A 15646-nucleotide genomic window follows, 5' to 3' on the forward strand; every position below is an offset into this window, starting at 1 on the left:
ATGCACCTTTGTAATTCCATTAATGTAGTGCATTTGAGCTACTTATTGCCTGCTGCCTTGCACAAATCCCAGTAAGGGATTTAAACTGTTATCAAAAATGCCTTTTATTTCTGTATTGACCTCAAATTGGACTTTATTGGACAGATTTGATAGAGAACAAAACATTAACTTGAAGAAAAACATGAGGCAATAGCAGTTTAGCGACATCTTCATGTGATTTTTCTAATGTTCTGCTTATTTTGTTTAAAATAAATATTTCCTCGCCAGAGACTCACTGCCTATCTTGACCTGAGCCTGGATAAGTGCTATGTGATTCCTCTGAACACTTCAGTTGTGATGCCGCCTAAGAATTTCTTGGAGTTGCTCATCAACATCAAGGTACAGTTAAATAATAAGTGATTTGTTCTTAAGATGGGAAAAGGAAATGTTTTGCCTTTTTTTTTTTTGGCTAGGACTGACATTCACGTGGGATGAATGAGGTAGAAAGTTAACTGATCACTGGAGATCTCTGCAAAGAGAGATAAAAGGCTGTAACCTTCTAGGTTATAACCTTCAGAGGAAGACAAACAAATCTGATTTTGTTCTTTGATGCTACAAATTTGGTTGACAGCACTGGGCAAATGGGGAGTATGCGTACCCCTTGAGAGGAATCTACAAGTTAATTTAAAACCCATTATGTCTAGGTTTTTCATAAAGCTTGTCCTGAATTAAGCCTATTCAGCTGAGACACTTACATTAGATGCACTGGGAAATCCTTCAGTGTGGGCACTGTTCAAAGCATGTTCAGTGGATCTTTGTACTTCCAGGGAGATATTTGTAGGACTGATCAGGATTTGGGGTATATATGATTAGTAAGGCCCAATGAAATGAAAAGCTTTTTCATATAGCCAAATTCCTGGGTGTGCGTCTCAGGAAGAGGAAATGAGCACCAGACCTTCAGAACAAGATTTCTGCATCCTTAAAAACGAGGACCCTGGAACGGGCCGAGACACCACAGTCGCTGAGGGACTGAACATGAGATTTCAGTGCGATGTTGTGGGAGCTCCTAATCGCTTCCCAGTGGGGTCTGATAATTGAACGGCACTGCCTGGCCTGTGGTGCTGGCTGGCTTGTTGCCACCACAGGGACTCGCTGTTCTCTCGGTAGTAGTAACTGGGTGAAACGTAATGGCCTGTGAAATTGAAGAGGCCAAAGTAGATAATCTGATGGGGTCTCTTACTAAGCTGTTATGAATGATCTTAACTTTTTTTCCGCATACGTACGTGTGCTTTCAATGAATATTTAAATAGTGTTTACAGTGGTTTTCAGCCTTTTGTTTTCTTTATACGATAGCCAGAATACTCAGGGAGGGGAAGAGAGCTGATAAGCTAACTTTTTTCTAAGATACCTGTAGGGTGTTTTAATTTTTTTTTTAACTGAGCTTTTATAAATTTGGAATTGTCGGTATCATCTTTGGGCTTGCATCTTTCAAACGTGGCTTTGGAATTCAGACTCCATGAACCATTTTAGCTGTTTCTGAATGGTTTGGGTATATAAATGAATTTCATTTGAAAAACGAATTCACAAGCAAGTCCTGTGCTGCTTTTTGATGCCTGTTTCAAGACTGGCTATTCAACCACACATCCATTATCCTGTGCATAAGGATGAAGTTGTGTCTATAAAACTCAGACACCTTCTTTTTTTTTTTTCCTGTTTTTTTCCCCCCCTTTTTTTTTTGGCCTTTTTAGTCCACACAAACTCCACTGTTAAAATCTGTTACTTTCCTAGTTTGTCATTGGTACGAAATCAAATACGCTTGGTTTGCTAGTAACAGGATAACCAGGCATCATGCATTTAATTGAAAATCTGTGCAAAAGCAAACTGTTTTCATCATTGTCCCCAGCAGTGAGTGCCCTAATTTTATCAGACATCTGTTTAATTCTCATTGTATTAACAAAAAGCTGTGGGCACTTGATGTCTCAGAAAATCAGGCTAAACATTTTGTAACTGAAATCTGGGAAACTACTCTGCAGATGTACAAAGTAAGTAAAATTCTTTTCGCTGTCCTGCACTCACATTGATTGCACAAAGAAAAAAAAAAACTATGAAATTAAAGTAGTTGTGTCATTAAAATGAGTTCTGAATACATGCCAAGGGCATTTTTGGAAGATGGACGTGCTCTGGGCTGTTTTGCTTTTTCAAAAGTTGTAATTTTAGCTTAAAGAATGACATCTCTATTTATTGATACAGTCTGCTTGAGTGAAAGGCCTCCTTTCCTTGGGGAGCAAGGCTGAAACCCAGGTATTCTTGTTCATTGATCATTGTAAAGCCAACTGGCCGATTCTCACCACCTGTGATGCAGAAGACATCTTAAAGATGATGACATTTGTGGCTATGCTGGATCCCACCCTTAGGTAGTTGCTCCTGTAGTAGCTGGGCAAGGATGATGCCTGCAGCCCAGCCACTGAGCTCCTCCTCCTGCAGCCCCAAGGGAGGGCTGAGTGGGTCCAGGGATGTCCTGTGGTTTGGATGGCACAGACCCGAGAGCATCTCCAGCACTGCTGCCCACCCTGCAGGTGGTCTGAGCTGCTGCAATGCTCTGGAACTCCCCTGGGGCTTTCGTCTGAAATTCTAGAGAGCAGGGATTAAGATGATTTGCAGTGATTTGCTTACCAAGCTTTTCACCAAATAATAACAAGTCAGACAGTTTGGGAAAATCGTGAAATCTTCCCAGCTCTTATTTGAAGAAGAAAATTTCCTGTGGCTTTCTTCACAACACATGCTGGAGAAAATTCTTGTAATTTCAAGTGAATTTTATATGGATTTTCCTTTCTTTACTGAAAAGAATAGCATTTAATCAGCTTCTTCTCAACATGTTGCTTGGGCTGGAAGGATGGATGTGTTTAGGAATGGAAATTCCAAGTTGTTTATTGACAATAAAAAGGATAGTGCTCTTTTGCCACAGAACCTGGGTTTCTCTCCATAATAACCAACCATTTTATATTTAGAAAGCAAGCAACACCTTTTCTACTGACATAATAAGAATCACACTAAAAGGATTTCTTAAATGAAGTAACATTTCAGAAGAGTTGGTTATTATTTACCAGTAGCAATATTAGGAATTCAGTTGATGCACAGGTCTGTGCATCTTCAGCTGTGGATAATGAAGCCTGATTCTTCTGTCGTTTCAGCTGCGGCAAAATAACACTGAAGAGAGTAGAAAAGGCTTGGGAAGCCTTTGTGTGTTGTCTTGGCTTTTCCCTTTTTCAATTTATTGCCTTAAAAGCACCTCATCTATCACAGAGACTTTCTAATACTTTTCTGTGTAAACAGTTGTGGGACCCCCCGATAATAGCTTGCAGGCCCAGACCATCTCTTCCTGCATTTAGTTTCTAAGCTGTGATCCGTGCTGTGAAAACGTTCAAGGCTTCCCAAATCCCGTGGACTGCAGCCGGAGTATGCTGCACCTGGTGGGTTTCATCAGCAAGAACATGCTGATGCAGAACATGCTTCTGCAGCTCTTACTTGGGAAAAGTTCCCGCTGAAGTCTGTCAGCCTGTGGTTGATTAAGTGAAAACTTCGTAGGAGAACTGTGGAGTTTGATCCATGATAATGGGTGCTCCTGGAAGAAAACACTGCTGAAGAGCGATGTTACTGTAACAGGAGAAAGGAGGATGTATATATTGGTGGAAGGGTTGAATGTAATCATTATGTATAGTGCAGTGCTGTCGTGTTGGCATGTTTATAATAAAATTCCGTAGGTAATACATATTCTGAAAATTTTCAAAGAAAATACATTGCAACCACGTTGAAGAATCACAATGCAAAGTGTTTCTTTGTGTACTTAGACTACGAAGGGATGCCTTTTGACTGAGCTGCTATGCTTGTATTCAACAGGCTGGAACGTATTTGCCTCAGTCCTATCTGATTCACGAACAGATGATTGTTACTGATCGCATTGAGAATGTGGATCAGCTGGGATTCTTTATCTACCGCCTCTGCCGCGGCAAGGAAACCTATAAACTACAGCGCAAAGAAGCCATGAAAGGTAAGCGTTCCTCCGTGCGGTCCTTTGTGGGGAGAGAAAGTTCATTGCCACTCGAGTTCAATAAATGGGCTTGATTGTAGTGAAAGGAATGACTCTTATTAAAGCAAGAACTGCTTATTGCAGTAACTGGCTCTGTGGGCTTAAGTATGTCTGATATTTTCCATGTAGGTATGGAAATAAGGCATTTATTGTGCAGAAGTGCTCAAGGCCCCAGTGGGCTAGGAACTCCTAAAAATTATGTGTATGCATGGGTATGTTTTCTGTGGTTCAAGCTTTCATTGATGCTTTTCTTCAATCTTGTTTCTTAGTCCACCCCAAAAAGCAAAAAACCCTTTCATATGAGAGAGCCCACAGCCTTGTAGTCCAAGCCCAGAATGGCAGGTTCTTCTTGTCACTAACGTCCCTTATTAACCAGTCCACATCTTCCTGTTTGCATCAGTGAAATGTGAAAGAGTTGTCTTCATAGGATACTTTTAGTTCTTGGTATTTGTTCATGGAAAACTTACGAAAAAAAAAGTTATTTGGAAGGGTTTTGACAAGCTATCAAATATTGCCTTAAAATTTTCACTCAGTTTTCACTGAGACTTTTTAAAAAATGATGTGTGGTGTACAAGTGGCCACCGAAGAAATTCAGTTGTTCTAGCCATATTGTTGGACCTGATTGCTTTGAAAAACAAGGAAAATAAATATATAGAAAACAATACAGAACAATGTTTAGAAATGCAAAGGTCTTAACAGCATGAATTCAGTATGTTGCTCTTGTGGTAATAAATGATGGGCATAGCATGGCAGTGAGCATTGGTTGGACTAATATTTGGTTAAACTCAGTTTTTCTCTGATTCTTAGATGTTGTTCAAATAGCTACTGTTGTGGAAAGAGGTTATTCATTCTTTTCTGCCTATGGCAGCTTGTTGCTTTGCTGTTCCCTTTTTCCTGTCCACACAGCACTTCTATAGACTCACTGAGGTAGAATGAGAGCTGATCTGGGTTAAAACGAACCACTAGAGGGGTTTTGGTAGGTTGCTTTTAACTTCAGTCACTACTGCAGTTTGGTTCACCATGCCTCTGCAGGGATCATCGCCTGCATATCGATTCTTTTCTAAGGATGAATGTGTGTGTCTGTGTCTTCCCTCTGAGAGGAGGGGTTGAGGAGACAGAGTTCTGGTCTCTGGTGACGTCTTATTATAGTGGATATAAAACTATTACGCCTCTAATATCCATCACTCTCTTGTCTGTTTACAAACAGGAATTCAGAAGCGTGAAGCTGTTAATTGCCGAAAGATTCGACACTTTGAGAACAGGTTTGCTATGGAAACACTCATCTGTGAACAGTAAGGAGAAATATTACTGTTACAGGAGACTTAAACTACCGTATGACCCCACCCTTTGTATTGTGTGCAGTGATTATTTTTTTAAATCTTCTTTTATGTAAGTAGTGGACAGGGCTTTATTGCTGAACACCTTCCATACTTTTCATCTCATGATACACGTAAAATCAATACGTTTTAGTTTTTTTCCCTTATTTTCAGGTGTGGTGGTGTTCTTATATTTGAATAGCAATTGTATAAAGTCTTAGTTGCTAGTGCATTTCATGTGATGAATCTTGAATACTAGGAAGAAGATAAAGGCTTTGAATTATCCACCGGTTTTTAATTAAGTAAAATTGAAAAGAATTATTAATGTACAAATGGACTGCAAGAGCTACTTCTAACTGTAATATTACCTGCTATATAGTTTGTTACAGCATATAGACAAATCTGTATTTGACTCCCTAACTAAGTGCAATTTGTTTTGTTTTTAAAATATTGTCATATTTACCTTTTTAGATTGATTTCTGACTTGATGTTTTAAAATGGCAAGTGTTTGCTGTAACAATCTTTTAGAAAATTAAGAAGTAACTTATGTTACTAACTTGTATATAATCCATGTATGTGCAATGGAAAATAAATCTTATAAACCTGTTTGTCTAAAAGTTTTGTATTTTCTTCCGCTAGTCTGGTATTTTCTTCCACAGCTGAGTGTGCTGTGATTTAGGTTGACCCAGCTGAGAGCCAGGAGTGTTCATTACACAAGTGTGTTAAGCTCTTGACGTGTGCATAACTAAGACAAAGCACAGATTACTAAAGCATCCAGTTCACCGCTATTCCAGCCTGAATAAATATGTAGGGAAAGGACAACCTTACACTGTGAAGTTTGTACATATTTTCAAAACATTGCTCAATCGCTGATGTTGAAAGGAGCCTGTGGAGATCATCTAGTCCAGCCTCCTGCTCAGAGCACAGTCAACCTGGAGCTGTGTCCAGCTGGGTTTTGAGTATCTCCAAGGTTGGAGATACTACAGCCTCTCTGGGCAACCTGTGCCAGTGCTCAACCACCCTCCCAGTAAAAAAAAAAAAAAAAAGAAAAAAAAGTATGTTTATAAATGCTATTTCTTGTATTTCAAATTGTGCCTGTTGTCTCTCATCCTGATTATGGACCCTACTAAGAATTCTGTCTCATGACTGCTTCAATCATGTGTTTATACACATACATGTATATGGATATTACACATACAAGAAACCCCTGAAGTTTCTCTTCCCCAGGCTGAATGGTCCTAGCTCTTTCTGTCTCTCATGTCAGATGTTCAAATCCCTTAATCCCATCCCTTAAATACATGGGATCCAGCACTTCAGATGTGCCAACCAGTGCTGAGCAGGGGGGAAGAATCTCCTTCCTCAACCTACTGACAGCTCTCTTCCAAGCACAGCTCAGGAGGCTGTTTGTCGTCTTTGGTGCCAGGGCACATTCCAGGCTTGTGGTCAATTTGTTGAGCCCCCAGGTCCTTTTTTGCAAAGCTGCTTTCCAGCAGCTGGGTGTCCCCCAGCCTGTACTGGTGAATGTTCATCCCCAGGGGCAGGACTTCACATTTCCCTTGCTGAACTTAATGGCTTTCCTGTCAGCCCATTTCTCTAGCCTGTCAAGTTGCCCCTGCATGGCAGCACACCGGTGTGGTCTATCAACCATTCCTCCCAGTTATGTGTCATCTGCAAACTTGCTGGTGGTGCATTCTGTCCTGTCATCCAGGCCACTGATCATCCTACGAAACAGTACTGTATGTAGTCCCTTGGGTATACCACTCGTGACTGGCCTCTGGTTGGACTTCATGCCACTGATCACAAACCTCTGGGCTGGGTTTTTCAGCCCGTTTTCAGTCCACATTACTGCCCATTTGTCTAGTCTGTACTTCGTCACTTTGAGTGTTGGAAGCCTTGAGAAAGTCAACATAAACAGAATCCACTTCTCTCCCTTTATCTACTAACATTTCGTTGCAGAAGGCAGTAAGGTTGGTCAGGCACGATTTTTCCTTTGTAAAACCACACTGACTACTCACAACCACTTTCTTGTCTTGCTAATGTTCAGAAGTGGCTTCCAGGATAACTTCCCCCATCACCTTCCTGGAAATCTAGGTGATGCTGCCCAGCCTGTAGCTCCTGAATCCTCCTTCATGACCTTCTTTAATACGGGACCAATGTTTGCTTTCTTCCAGTCTTCAGGAACTTTGCCTGATCACCGTGATCTTTCAAGGATCATCAAGAGTGGCCTTGCAATGTCATCAGCAAGTTCCCTCAGCACTCACGGGTGCATCCCATCAGGTCCTGTGAACTTAAATATGTCCAGTTTAAATGTTCCATAACCTGATCCTCCTTCACCAAGGGTAAGTCCTTATTGCTCCAGGCTTCACTGTTCCATCTTGGGAGCCTGCAATTCCTGGACATAGATCTTGCCAGTAAAGACCAATAATAAGACATATCCCGAGCTGGAAGGGACCTACAAGGATCATCGAGTCCAACTCCTGGCTCTACACAGGACCACCCCAAAATCAGGCCATACATCTGACAGCATTATCCAAGCACTTTTTGAACTCCAGCAGGCTCGGTGCCATGACCACTGCCCTGGGGAGCCTGTCCCAGTGCCCAGCCACCCTCTGGGTGCAGAACCTTTCCCTAACACCCAGCCTGACCCTCCCCTGTCCCAGCTCCATGCCGTGCCCTCAGGTCCCACCTGGGAGTACCCCAGCCTTTCCCTGAGATGCCATTCACTGGGCATACCTCAGCTTTCTTCATGCTCTTTGTCACCAGGACCCCTGTCCCATTCAGCAACAGATCTACACTTGCCCTGGCCTTCCTTTTGCTGTTGATGTATCTGCAGATGCCCGTCTTGTTAGCCTTCATGTCCCTTGTCAGATTCAGCTCCAGGTGGGGTTTGGCTTTCCTAACCCTATTCCTGCCCTGTTTGGGCAGTGTCTCCATGTTGCTCCTGGGTGACCTGATCCCACCTCTTGTACCCTTCCTTTTTATGTTTGAGTTCTGTCAGGAGCTCCTTGTTCTCCCATGCAGACCTCCTGCCACAGTTACTTGACTTTCCAAGTGAGAATGGACCATTCTCAAACTTGGAGGTGTTGACCCTGGAAAATCAACCATCTTTTCGTGGGCTGCTCCAAGCCAACCTTGAATCCAGAATCCATATAAGCAGCGTAAGTGGGGCTGATCACTCTCTGGTTCTGGGACATGAACCACCACTGCATGATGCTGGACTGCACCATTTGAGCTTTGCCGGTTCATTTTGAGCTAGCTCAAGTATTGCTAATACCAGTCTGTATCGTGCCATTTGCACTTAAACTATTGTTCTTAAAGTGAGTTTGAAATTTTTGATATGGTTGGGATCTTTGTATGGCAACTCCTATGGGAGAGAGTACAGGACAGGATGTATCCTATTACCTGTGGTTTTGAAGCTGGCTGTGAGAAAAATTTTACAGAGGAGGAAAAAAGGGAGTAACACCCAAAACCAAGGCTGGAAAATCTCCCCCAAAATCCACTTCTGAGCTTTCACAATATAGGAATTGACCTGCTTGTCCTTCCAACCAAATTATGAGCGTTGATTTATCAGGAAAGTAGGAATGTTTAATAAAATATCAGCTGCTTAAACCAATTTTTTTAAATAATATCCACCATAGGTGTCCAAATATTTTGTCTTAAGTGGATTCAGTCAAGAGGCTTTGGACTGATCTTATTTTTCATCTTTTATTAATACAGTGGGAGGATGCTTTAGTGGTTTCGGAGCTATTATATAATTGTAAACATGCTATCATCCCACTTCCTACTATTGTGAACGTCTGGATTGAGATAAAATAATTTGTTTTAAAGGAAGTTTCTTAAATAACACATTTTTCCTTCTTCTGCACTTGGCTTCACTTGCAGTTTAATATAGGTGCATTGTATGAAAAATGAAAAGTGTAATTGCTACTTTCCGAAAGTTATTTAATCCATTCTTGGTGGTGGATGTCAGTCATGAACAACGTCAACTAAAACTTCGTGTAGATGTAGGTTAGACGTTTACGTATAAATTACATTTATGTAGCTACACTTTGGTGTAGGTCTAAGCAAGCTGGAAAATCCACTGGGAAAACTTCAGCTACAGACAATCAGGATGTTGAAATCGTGTGCTTGCATAAAGGTCAAATGTATGTCAGGAAATGGTTATTCTTTCAGTCTTTGAGATTTGTACTGAAGAACTTTAAAGCATGTTTCCTACCTTTTCATGGGCATGCCATTCCTATTTTCACAGATTTGTAGGGGTTGGAAGGGACCTCAAGAGATCATCGGGTCCAACCCCCAATTTTTTCCATAAATTAAACACGGAACTTATTTTATTTATATATATTTTTAGCAAGCCTCTCACCGTCTTTACCTTGTTTTCCAAATAAAACTCGGCAAGAAACTTTGCGATCTGAGGAGCATCCTTTGATGGAGAGACCAGCCAGGAAGGAGTGGAGGTGGTGGGGAGAAATAGATTGGTTCTTATCGACCAAAGGTTCCCATGAACGTGCTGCACACCTGTGTCCCTAATAGCTTTTGAGTCTGTTGACTAGCGGAGGGAAATTTATTTCTATCAGCAGTGTGAAAATAAGCGTTGGAGAAGAAGAGAGAAACTTGTGCTGAATGAAGGAAAGCTCCTGGCAGGTGCTCACATCTTATTAAATGCCAGGCAGTTTGTATGAGAAGAAGACCTAAAACACCCTGAGACCAGAAAAAGCTCCTGATGGAAATTCTGCCCTCTTGGAAAAAGTGGAAAAAAAATAACTCTTTGAACTGCCTGGGCTTTCTTCTTCTGTTTTTTACTTTTTATTTTTCTAATTGAAAAAGGGGATGATAAACAAACCTAGCTGTGCTGTACTGAAGGAAACTACATTTCAAGCCCGAGGGATTCCAGGAAAGTGATAGTGTAAAAATGACATTTTTGGACAAATATCTTTGCAAACATTGCAGACTAGTGAATCCTAGTGCTGGGAGTCAGCTTGTCACCAAAGGAGCAGAAACAGAGCAGCACCACTGTCATCTGCCACCGTGTTTGTTTTGTGCAGGGGGCTGTGTTGCTCTCTGTGTGCCACATGCTTCTGGTGTTCAGCAAGGTTTTGGTCCCCAGCTGATGTGCGTGATCTGGGCTTGCAAAGCGTGGTAAAAGCTCCCAGTCCTTCCTCATCCTCTACCTGAAGTCTTGCAGCGGGAAGAGCCGAGGGGCAGGTTTTGGCACGAAGAAAGCACCAAAGGTGTGAATGACGGAAAACGCCAGAGGTTGGTTACCTGGTGGAAGGAGAAGCTGTGGGGTTACCTGCAGCAAGGAGCACAGAAGTGCTGCGCTTGTAGAGACAAAGCAAGGGCGGGATTCATTCGTTTGCAGATGGTTTCCAGCTGAATCAGTCCTGTGGGAGCCAACAGAGGCTTTATGGAAGTGCCTACCTGAGAGCCGCGTTCTCTGCAAGACGAGCGTCTGCTTTTGTTGCCGTGAGTTGGGTGGGAGGATGCAAGCCTCCCGTGGCTGTGTTAGCAGACGCCTGTGGTTAGAAATACCAGCAGAGCTGTGCTTTCACTGGCATTGTTTGCTCGAGTCGTAGGAGGATGTTTTGCTGTTAGAGGGAAAAAAATGAAGAGTCTGTAGAGCTGTTGTCACGCTAAGGGTGTTACTGGAGTGCAAAATGCCTTCACCTAACCAGGGTGTTTAACTGCCAAGCCTTAATAAAGAATTTAATCATCTTGTGCTCACTTCTAGCAAATAGACGAGGTCACAGGTAGACTTAATTCAGAGAAACACCCACATCTGCTGACCATGAGCTCTGGTCACTCATTTTCCATTGGTTTGCAGGTTGTTGGTTCAAGTCGACTCCCGAGTACTACTTCTAGTGGAGCGTATTCTACTTCTCGTGGTCTTGGGAAGAAGAGACACGAGGAAACATCCTTGTTGCAGGGACCATCCGCAGCAGGACAGGGTGTTGGCCGTGCTGGAGCACGCTTTCTCACGCAGAGAGGAAGCAGAAGTTGGGACTGAGCAGGACGGGAAGGGAGGGATCAGGATGGGGTCATTCACACGGCTGCGTAGCCGCAAACAACAATAGGGTTGGGGCTTGTTTGCTTGTTGACCTTTATTTCTGTTTAAATATCAGTACCAATAAAGACAAGCTGTACTCCAGAGGGATCGCAGGAAGCCCTACAAACCCCCAGGACAGAATATGCTTGGGGTTAGCAGTGCTTTACCTGTATGGGGGCACATAGGACTGTACCCGTGTGGCAAAACATGGCGTGATGTAGCTATGCGCACAAAGGTACGTTTTACATTTATGTCCTAAAATCTTCCAGAAGCAAGGAAAGCTGTATCAGGAACAATTAGTTTTTCTGCCGTAATTGCATTTGCACCAGGGCTTCTTTTGATAAATTGCACCACTCAGGGATTTTTCTTTTTGTCAATGCTAGCACAAATCTGTAAAATGGACATGACTCGGGTGGCTGTTTTCACCCAGCACATGCAATGCATTGCATCGGGCCCTAATACAATTATAAATGATTTTATATAAATAGATAAATGAAGTTATCTGAGTAAAAAAGGGGAAAAAAAAAGTCAATCTCGGGTCAAAATGCTTAACCAGCACAAAACTTTTATTAACTAATGCCAAATGGAGAGAGCTTAGAAGTACCCGTGCAAGGCTTGGCTTGCGGGTTTGCATCTAGGTGTGATGCCCATGCAGACATCGCTCCATCCAGCACCAATAATCATCTCCTTTCTGATCTCTGAAGCCGTCATGGTCAGAACGCGTGAGAAGAGTGTGTGCACGCTCTTTGCCTGAAATACCCCACTAACAATGGGCTTAACCACTCTATTGGTATAGATTTCCTGCTGTGGACTCATCACAGTAACTGAGACCCCAGCACTACATACTGTACTCGTAGATGTGAATAAATGTGAAAATATTATTAGTAACGTGTATAGGGAGAGGCTTTGAACTGTTAGAGAAGCCAACAGCTAAGAAATACTTCTCCATTTAGAGAGAAATGGATTGAAGTTTGTTTGTGGCCCATATGGATTTTACATCACTGTAGAAATATTAACTTTTAGAAACAGTTTCTATCCTTCGTATTTTGAACTGAGTCTTTACATAGGATACAATGATATTGGGGCCAGTCTAGGTACAGTATAAACAAGCATATTTTAAGTCTCAGAAACGCTCATTCTTTCTCCCCGTAACCCTGCCAGTGTATCCTGAGATAAGAGCTTAACCTACACAGCATCATTGGTACTGTGAGAGGGTATTTCAAACAGATCACCAAAAATGGGTACAAATCAGACACTTTTGCACCATTTCGAACTTCAAAGGAAGAGCTGATGCCAGGTTACCAGTGAAAGTCATGCTGGGGAGCTGAAAAGGCCTGGCTAGGGCTGTTTCAAAGCGTAGCCGTTTCCTCCTCGAGGCACTCCTGAAATGGGACTGTCATTTAAGTTTGTCTGTTGCTCTGGGCGGCTGTTCCATGAAAGCGTTTCTTAAGGCCTGTTTCTTAAGGTATACCTGCTCCTTGCCCATGCCAGCGCTTGTGCTGGGGCTTTGGGAGGGATTGCTGGGCTCCTGGTGACACTGGTGGCACGGGCTGGTGGCTGCTGCACGGTGCAAGGGATGTCCCTGCACAGAAAAGTTTGGCTGGGGAAGATTATACCCCTGCTGCCTGGCCAGGGTTTGTGTTCTCACAAAACTCCCTGTGGTTTCCTAGGGAAAAGAATAGACACTTTATTTATCAACAGGTAATACAAGAGAAATCATTCAGCTCTAGCTTGCCCTTTTTTTTTGCCCACTCTAGTTCTTTAAAGACATTTTAATAATCTCTGAATTTTACAGCCCATGAGCTTTATTCCAGCAAAAATTCAGTCAATACCTAGTGCTTGGACTAATATCCAGATGCTCCCAGTTCAGTGGCTGCAGAAAATACATTTCTTTCATGTACCTGCAGAAGAAATGGCTTTATTAGAATTGTAACTTAGGTGGTAGAGGTCTTGGCTAATGTGGAAATAAGAAGCTAGGCTTGGTAGACCATGAGGTGCACTTAAATCAAGTTTCCCCATCACAAATACTTAACTTTTATGGCAACTAAAAACGTAACAAACTTCTACCTTATCTCAGCAGTAAGAGTCAAAATAAAAAGGCTTGGCTTCATTTGTAATGAAAGAATGATTTCTATTTCCACTGGCAATTACTCTGAAACTATAGCAACACTTTTAAGCGAAAGAATTAAGATAATGAAATTACTTAAGATTGTTTAGCAGCTGGAAACAATGAATCAGGACTGCCTGACTGGGCAAGGTTTCGCAGACTGCCGTTTGTGTATGACCTACACTTCAAAAGCTGTTGTGCCAAGATGTTTAGAACAAATATAATGTCAGGTTTGATGAGAAAAGATGATTAATGCCTAATTTGATTTTGCAGTGTTTCTTTTTTTTTTCCCACTAAGAACTACTTTTCTTCTTACCTTTGCCATTGTATCCCAAAAGCCAAAAGGCTCCATTTAAAAGGAAATGTTTTAAAATACAGGATTAAAATTCAAATGTCTAGCAAGGAAGAATATGCAGCAATTTGCATACAGCTTTACATATGCATACGCCTTTCTTATTACATACACGTTAGATCTTCCTCACGCAGTTTAGGTGTAGTTGCTATATCTGAGGCTCTGGGCTGGATTAAAGGCCACTGCACCTCAATTCATCTGCTGCCTCTGGTTCTCAGTGAGCTGCAACATGAAGCACTGAGATTATTTTTTGGTTGTACCTGCTTCTGGAGGGGAGCCCTGAGCGCCTTGCTTGATGAAAAGCTGCATAAAATTTGACTCGAGAAGAGGCTCGTCGCGCTAACAATTTCGGAAAATAAGCATTTACGCCGACACCGGTTGTCAGCTCTTTAATAGAATGTGCCGCTCCCTAAGCAGTAATAGCCAGGGAGTGATGAGAGCAGCACAAATTCTTTGCCTATCGTTCGGGTGATCTGGGGCCTGGCTCTGAAAGCACGCTAACGCAGCTGCGAGGGCAGCTACCCAGGAGGGCGTGCTTCCTCCTTGCTGACAGCTGGGAGGGTCTCCACTGGCTGCCACCGAGTTTTCCGGGATGCTTTGCTCTCATCTTGAATTCTTCCGTGCTCTGAAGGCCACTGACGAGGAGAGGGCAATGGGCTCTTCTGTGCTTTAGGGTTTTTGCTCCCTTTTCCAAGCTGGTGGATCTGCCCGGTTGTCCGTGGTTCAGCTGTAGATCACGCGCAGACCTAGACTCTGAACCTTCCACGCCATCTGGCATCATCGAGAAGTAAAATATTAAATATTAAATTCCGAGAAGTATTTGAAATGTGCTGAGAAGCAGGGTAAAGTTTCTGTTACAGCCTGCTAGAATTACAGGAATGTCTGAATCCTACAGTCTGCAATTCAAACACTTCGCTTGGAGTTTATGTATGTGGATTTACCTCAGAAATCCCATTTGTTCTGTGTTCACTTTACTGTAATTGGTTTAATTCTAATTATGAACCAGAAAATGGCCTGTTTGCCTATTTTTAAATGAGAAATTAATGAAAAAAGAAAAAAGCCCAAACAAGCAAATAAAGCATGCGAATCCTAAGTGCTAGTAATTTTTTTGGTATACCACCATTGTACTCATATTTTTTTTTAAAGGCAGAAGTTTGACATCAATGCCACTAAAACTAGTTGCTTTACGAATGGATGGTAAATGTGGGCATGTAGCAAGAGCCCCTACATACAACGACTGTGCTTTTACTAGCGAGTTGCCGTAATAAAGAAACTTCAAAGGAAGCATGCTAACTTGCAGCAGTGATCTGCCTTCTAAATGTAGGTTATGTGACTGTAGATGACGGAGTAAATTTTAAGATCTGGAACAGGGGCAATGGGGACTTGAATCTCATCGTCTCAACATCCATCAGAATCACAAAATGGCCGAGGTTGGAAGGGACCTCTGAAGATCACCCAGTCCAACCCCCTTGCTGAGCAGGATCACCTAAAGCACACTGCGCAGGATCACATCCAGGTGAGTTTTGAATATCTCCAGAGAAGGAGACTCTACAACCTCTCTGGGCAACCTGTGCCAGTGCTCTGTCACCCTCACAGTGAAGAAATGTCCTCTAATATTGTGCTTCAGTTTGTGCCCGTTGCCTCTCCTCCTGTCGCTGGGCACAACTGAAAAGAGACCGGCTCCATCCTCTTGACACCCTCCCCTCAGATATTTACACACAGTGATGAGGTCTCCCCTCAGTCTGCTGTTGTACAAACT

General features: G+C 42.5%; 1 protein-coding gene and 1 long non-coding RNA gene across 2 annotated transcripts in view; one reads left to right on the forward strand and one right to left on the reverse strand.

The window, feature by feature from the left end:
- ITM2B (integral membrane protein 2B) overlaps positions 1-5999 on the forward strand; it is a 26943-nt gene extending 20944 nt beyond the window's left edge. The window contains exons 4-6 of the mRNA XM_083795981.1: positions 268-378; positions 3877-4027; positions 5274-5999. Coding sequence (XP_083652107.1) covers positions 268-378; positions 3877-4027; positions 5274-5362 — 351 coding nt within the window. The 3' untranslated portion in view covers positions 5363-5999. The remainder of the gene's footprint in view (positions 1-267; positions 379-3876; positions 4028-5273) is intronic.
- LOC310880350 lies at positions 5530-14087 on the reverse strand. Its single transcript, XR_014571645.1, has 3 exons — positions 13496-14087; positions 13261-13329; positions 5530-13094 (listed from the first exon to the last, which is right to left on the reverse strand). It is a non-coding gene; the product is annotated as an uncharacterized lncRNA (long non-coding RNA).
- Positions 14088-15646: the final 1559 nt, after the last annotated feature.

Source organism: Anser anser (assembly GCF_964211835.1).
Source record: "Anser anser genome assembly, chromosome: 1".
In the NCBI taxonomy this organism is placed as follows: domain Eukaryota; kingdom Metazoa; phylum Chordata; class Aves; order Anseriformes; family Anatidae; genus Anser; species Anser anser.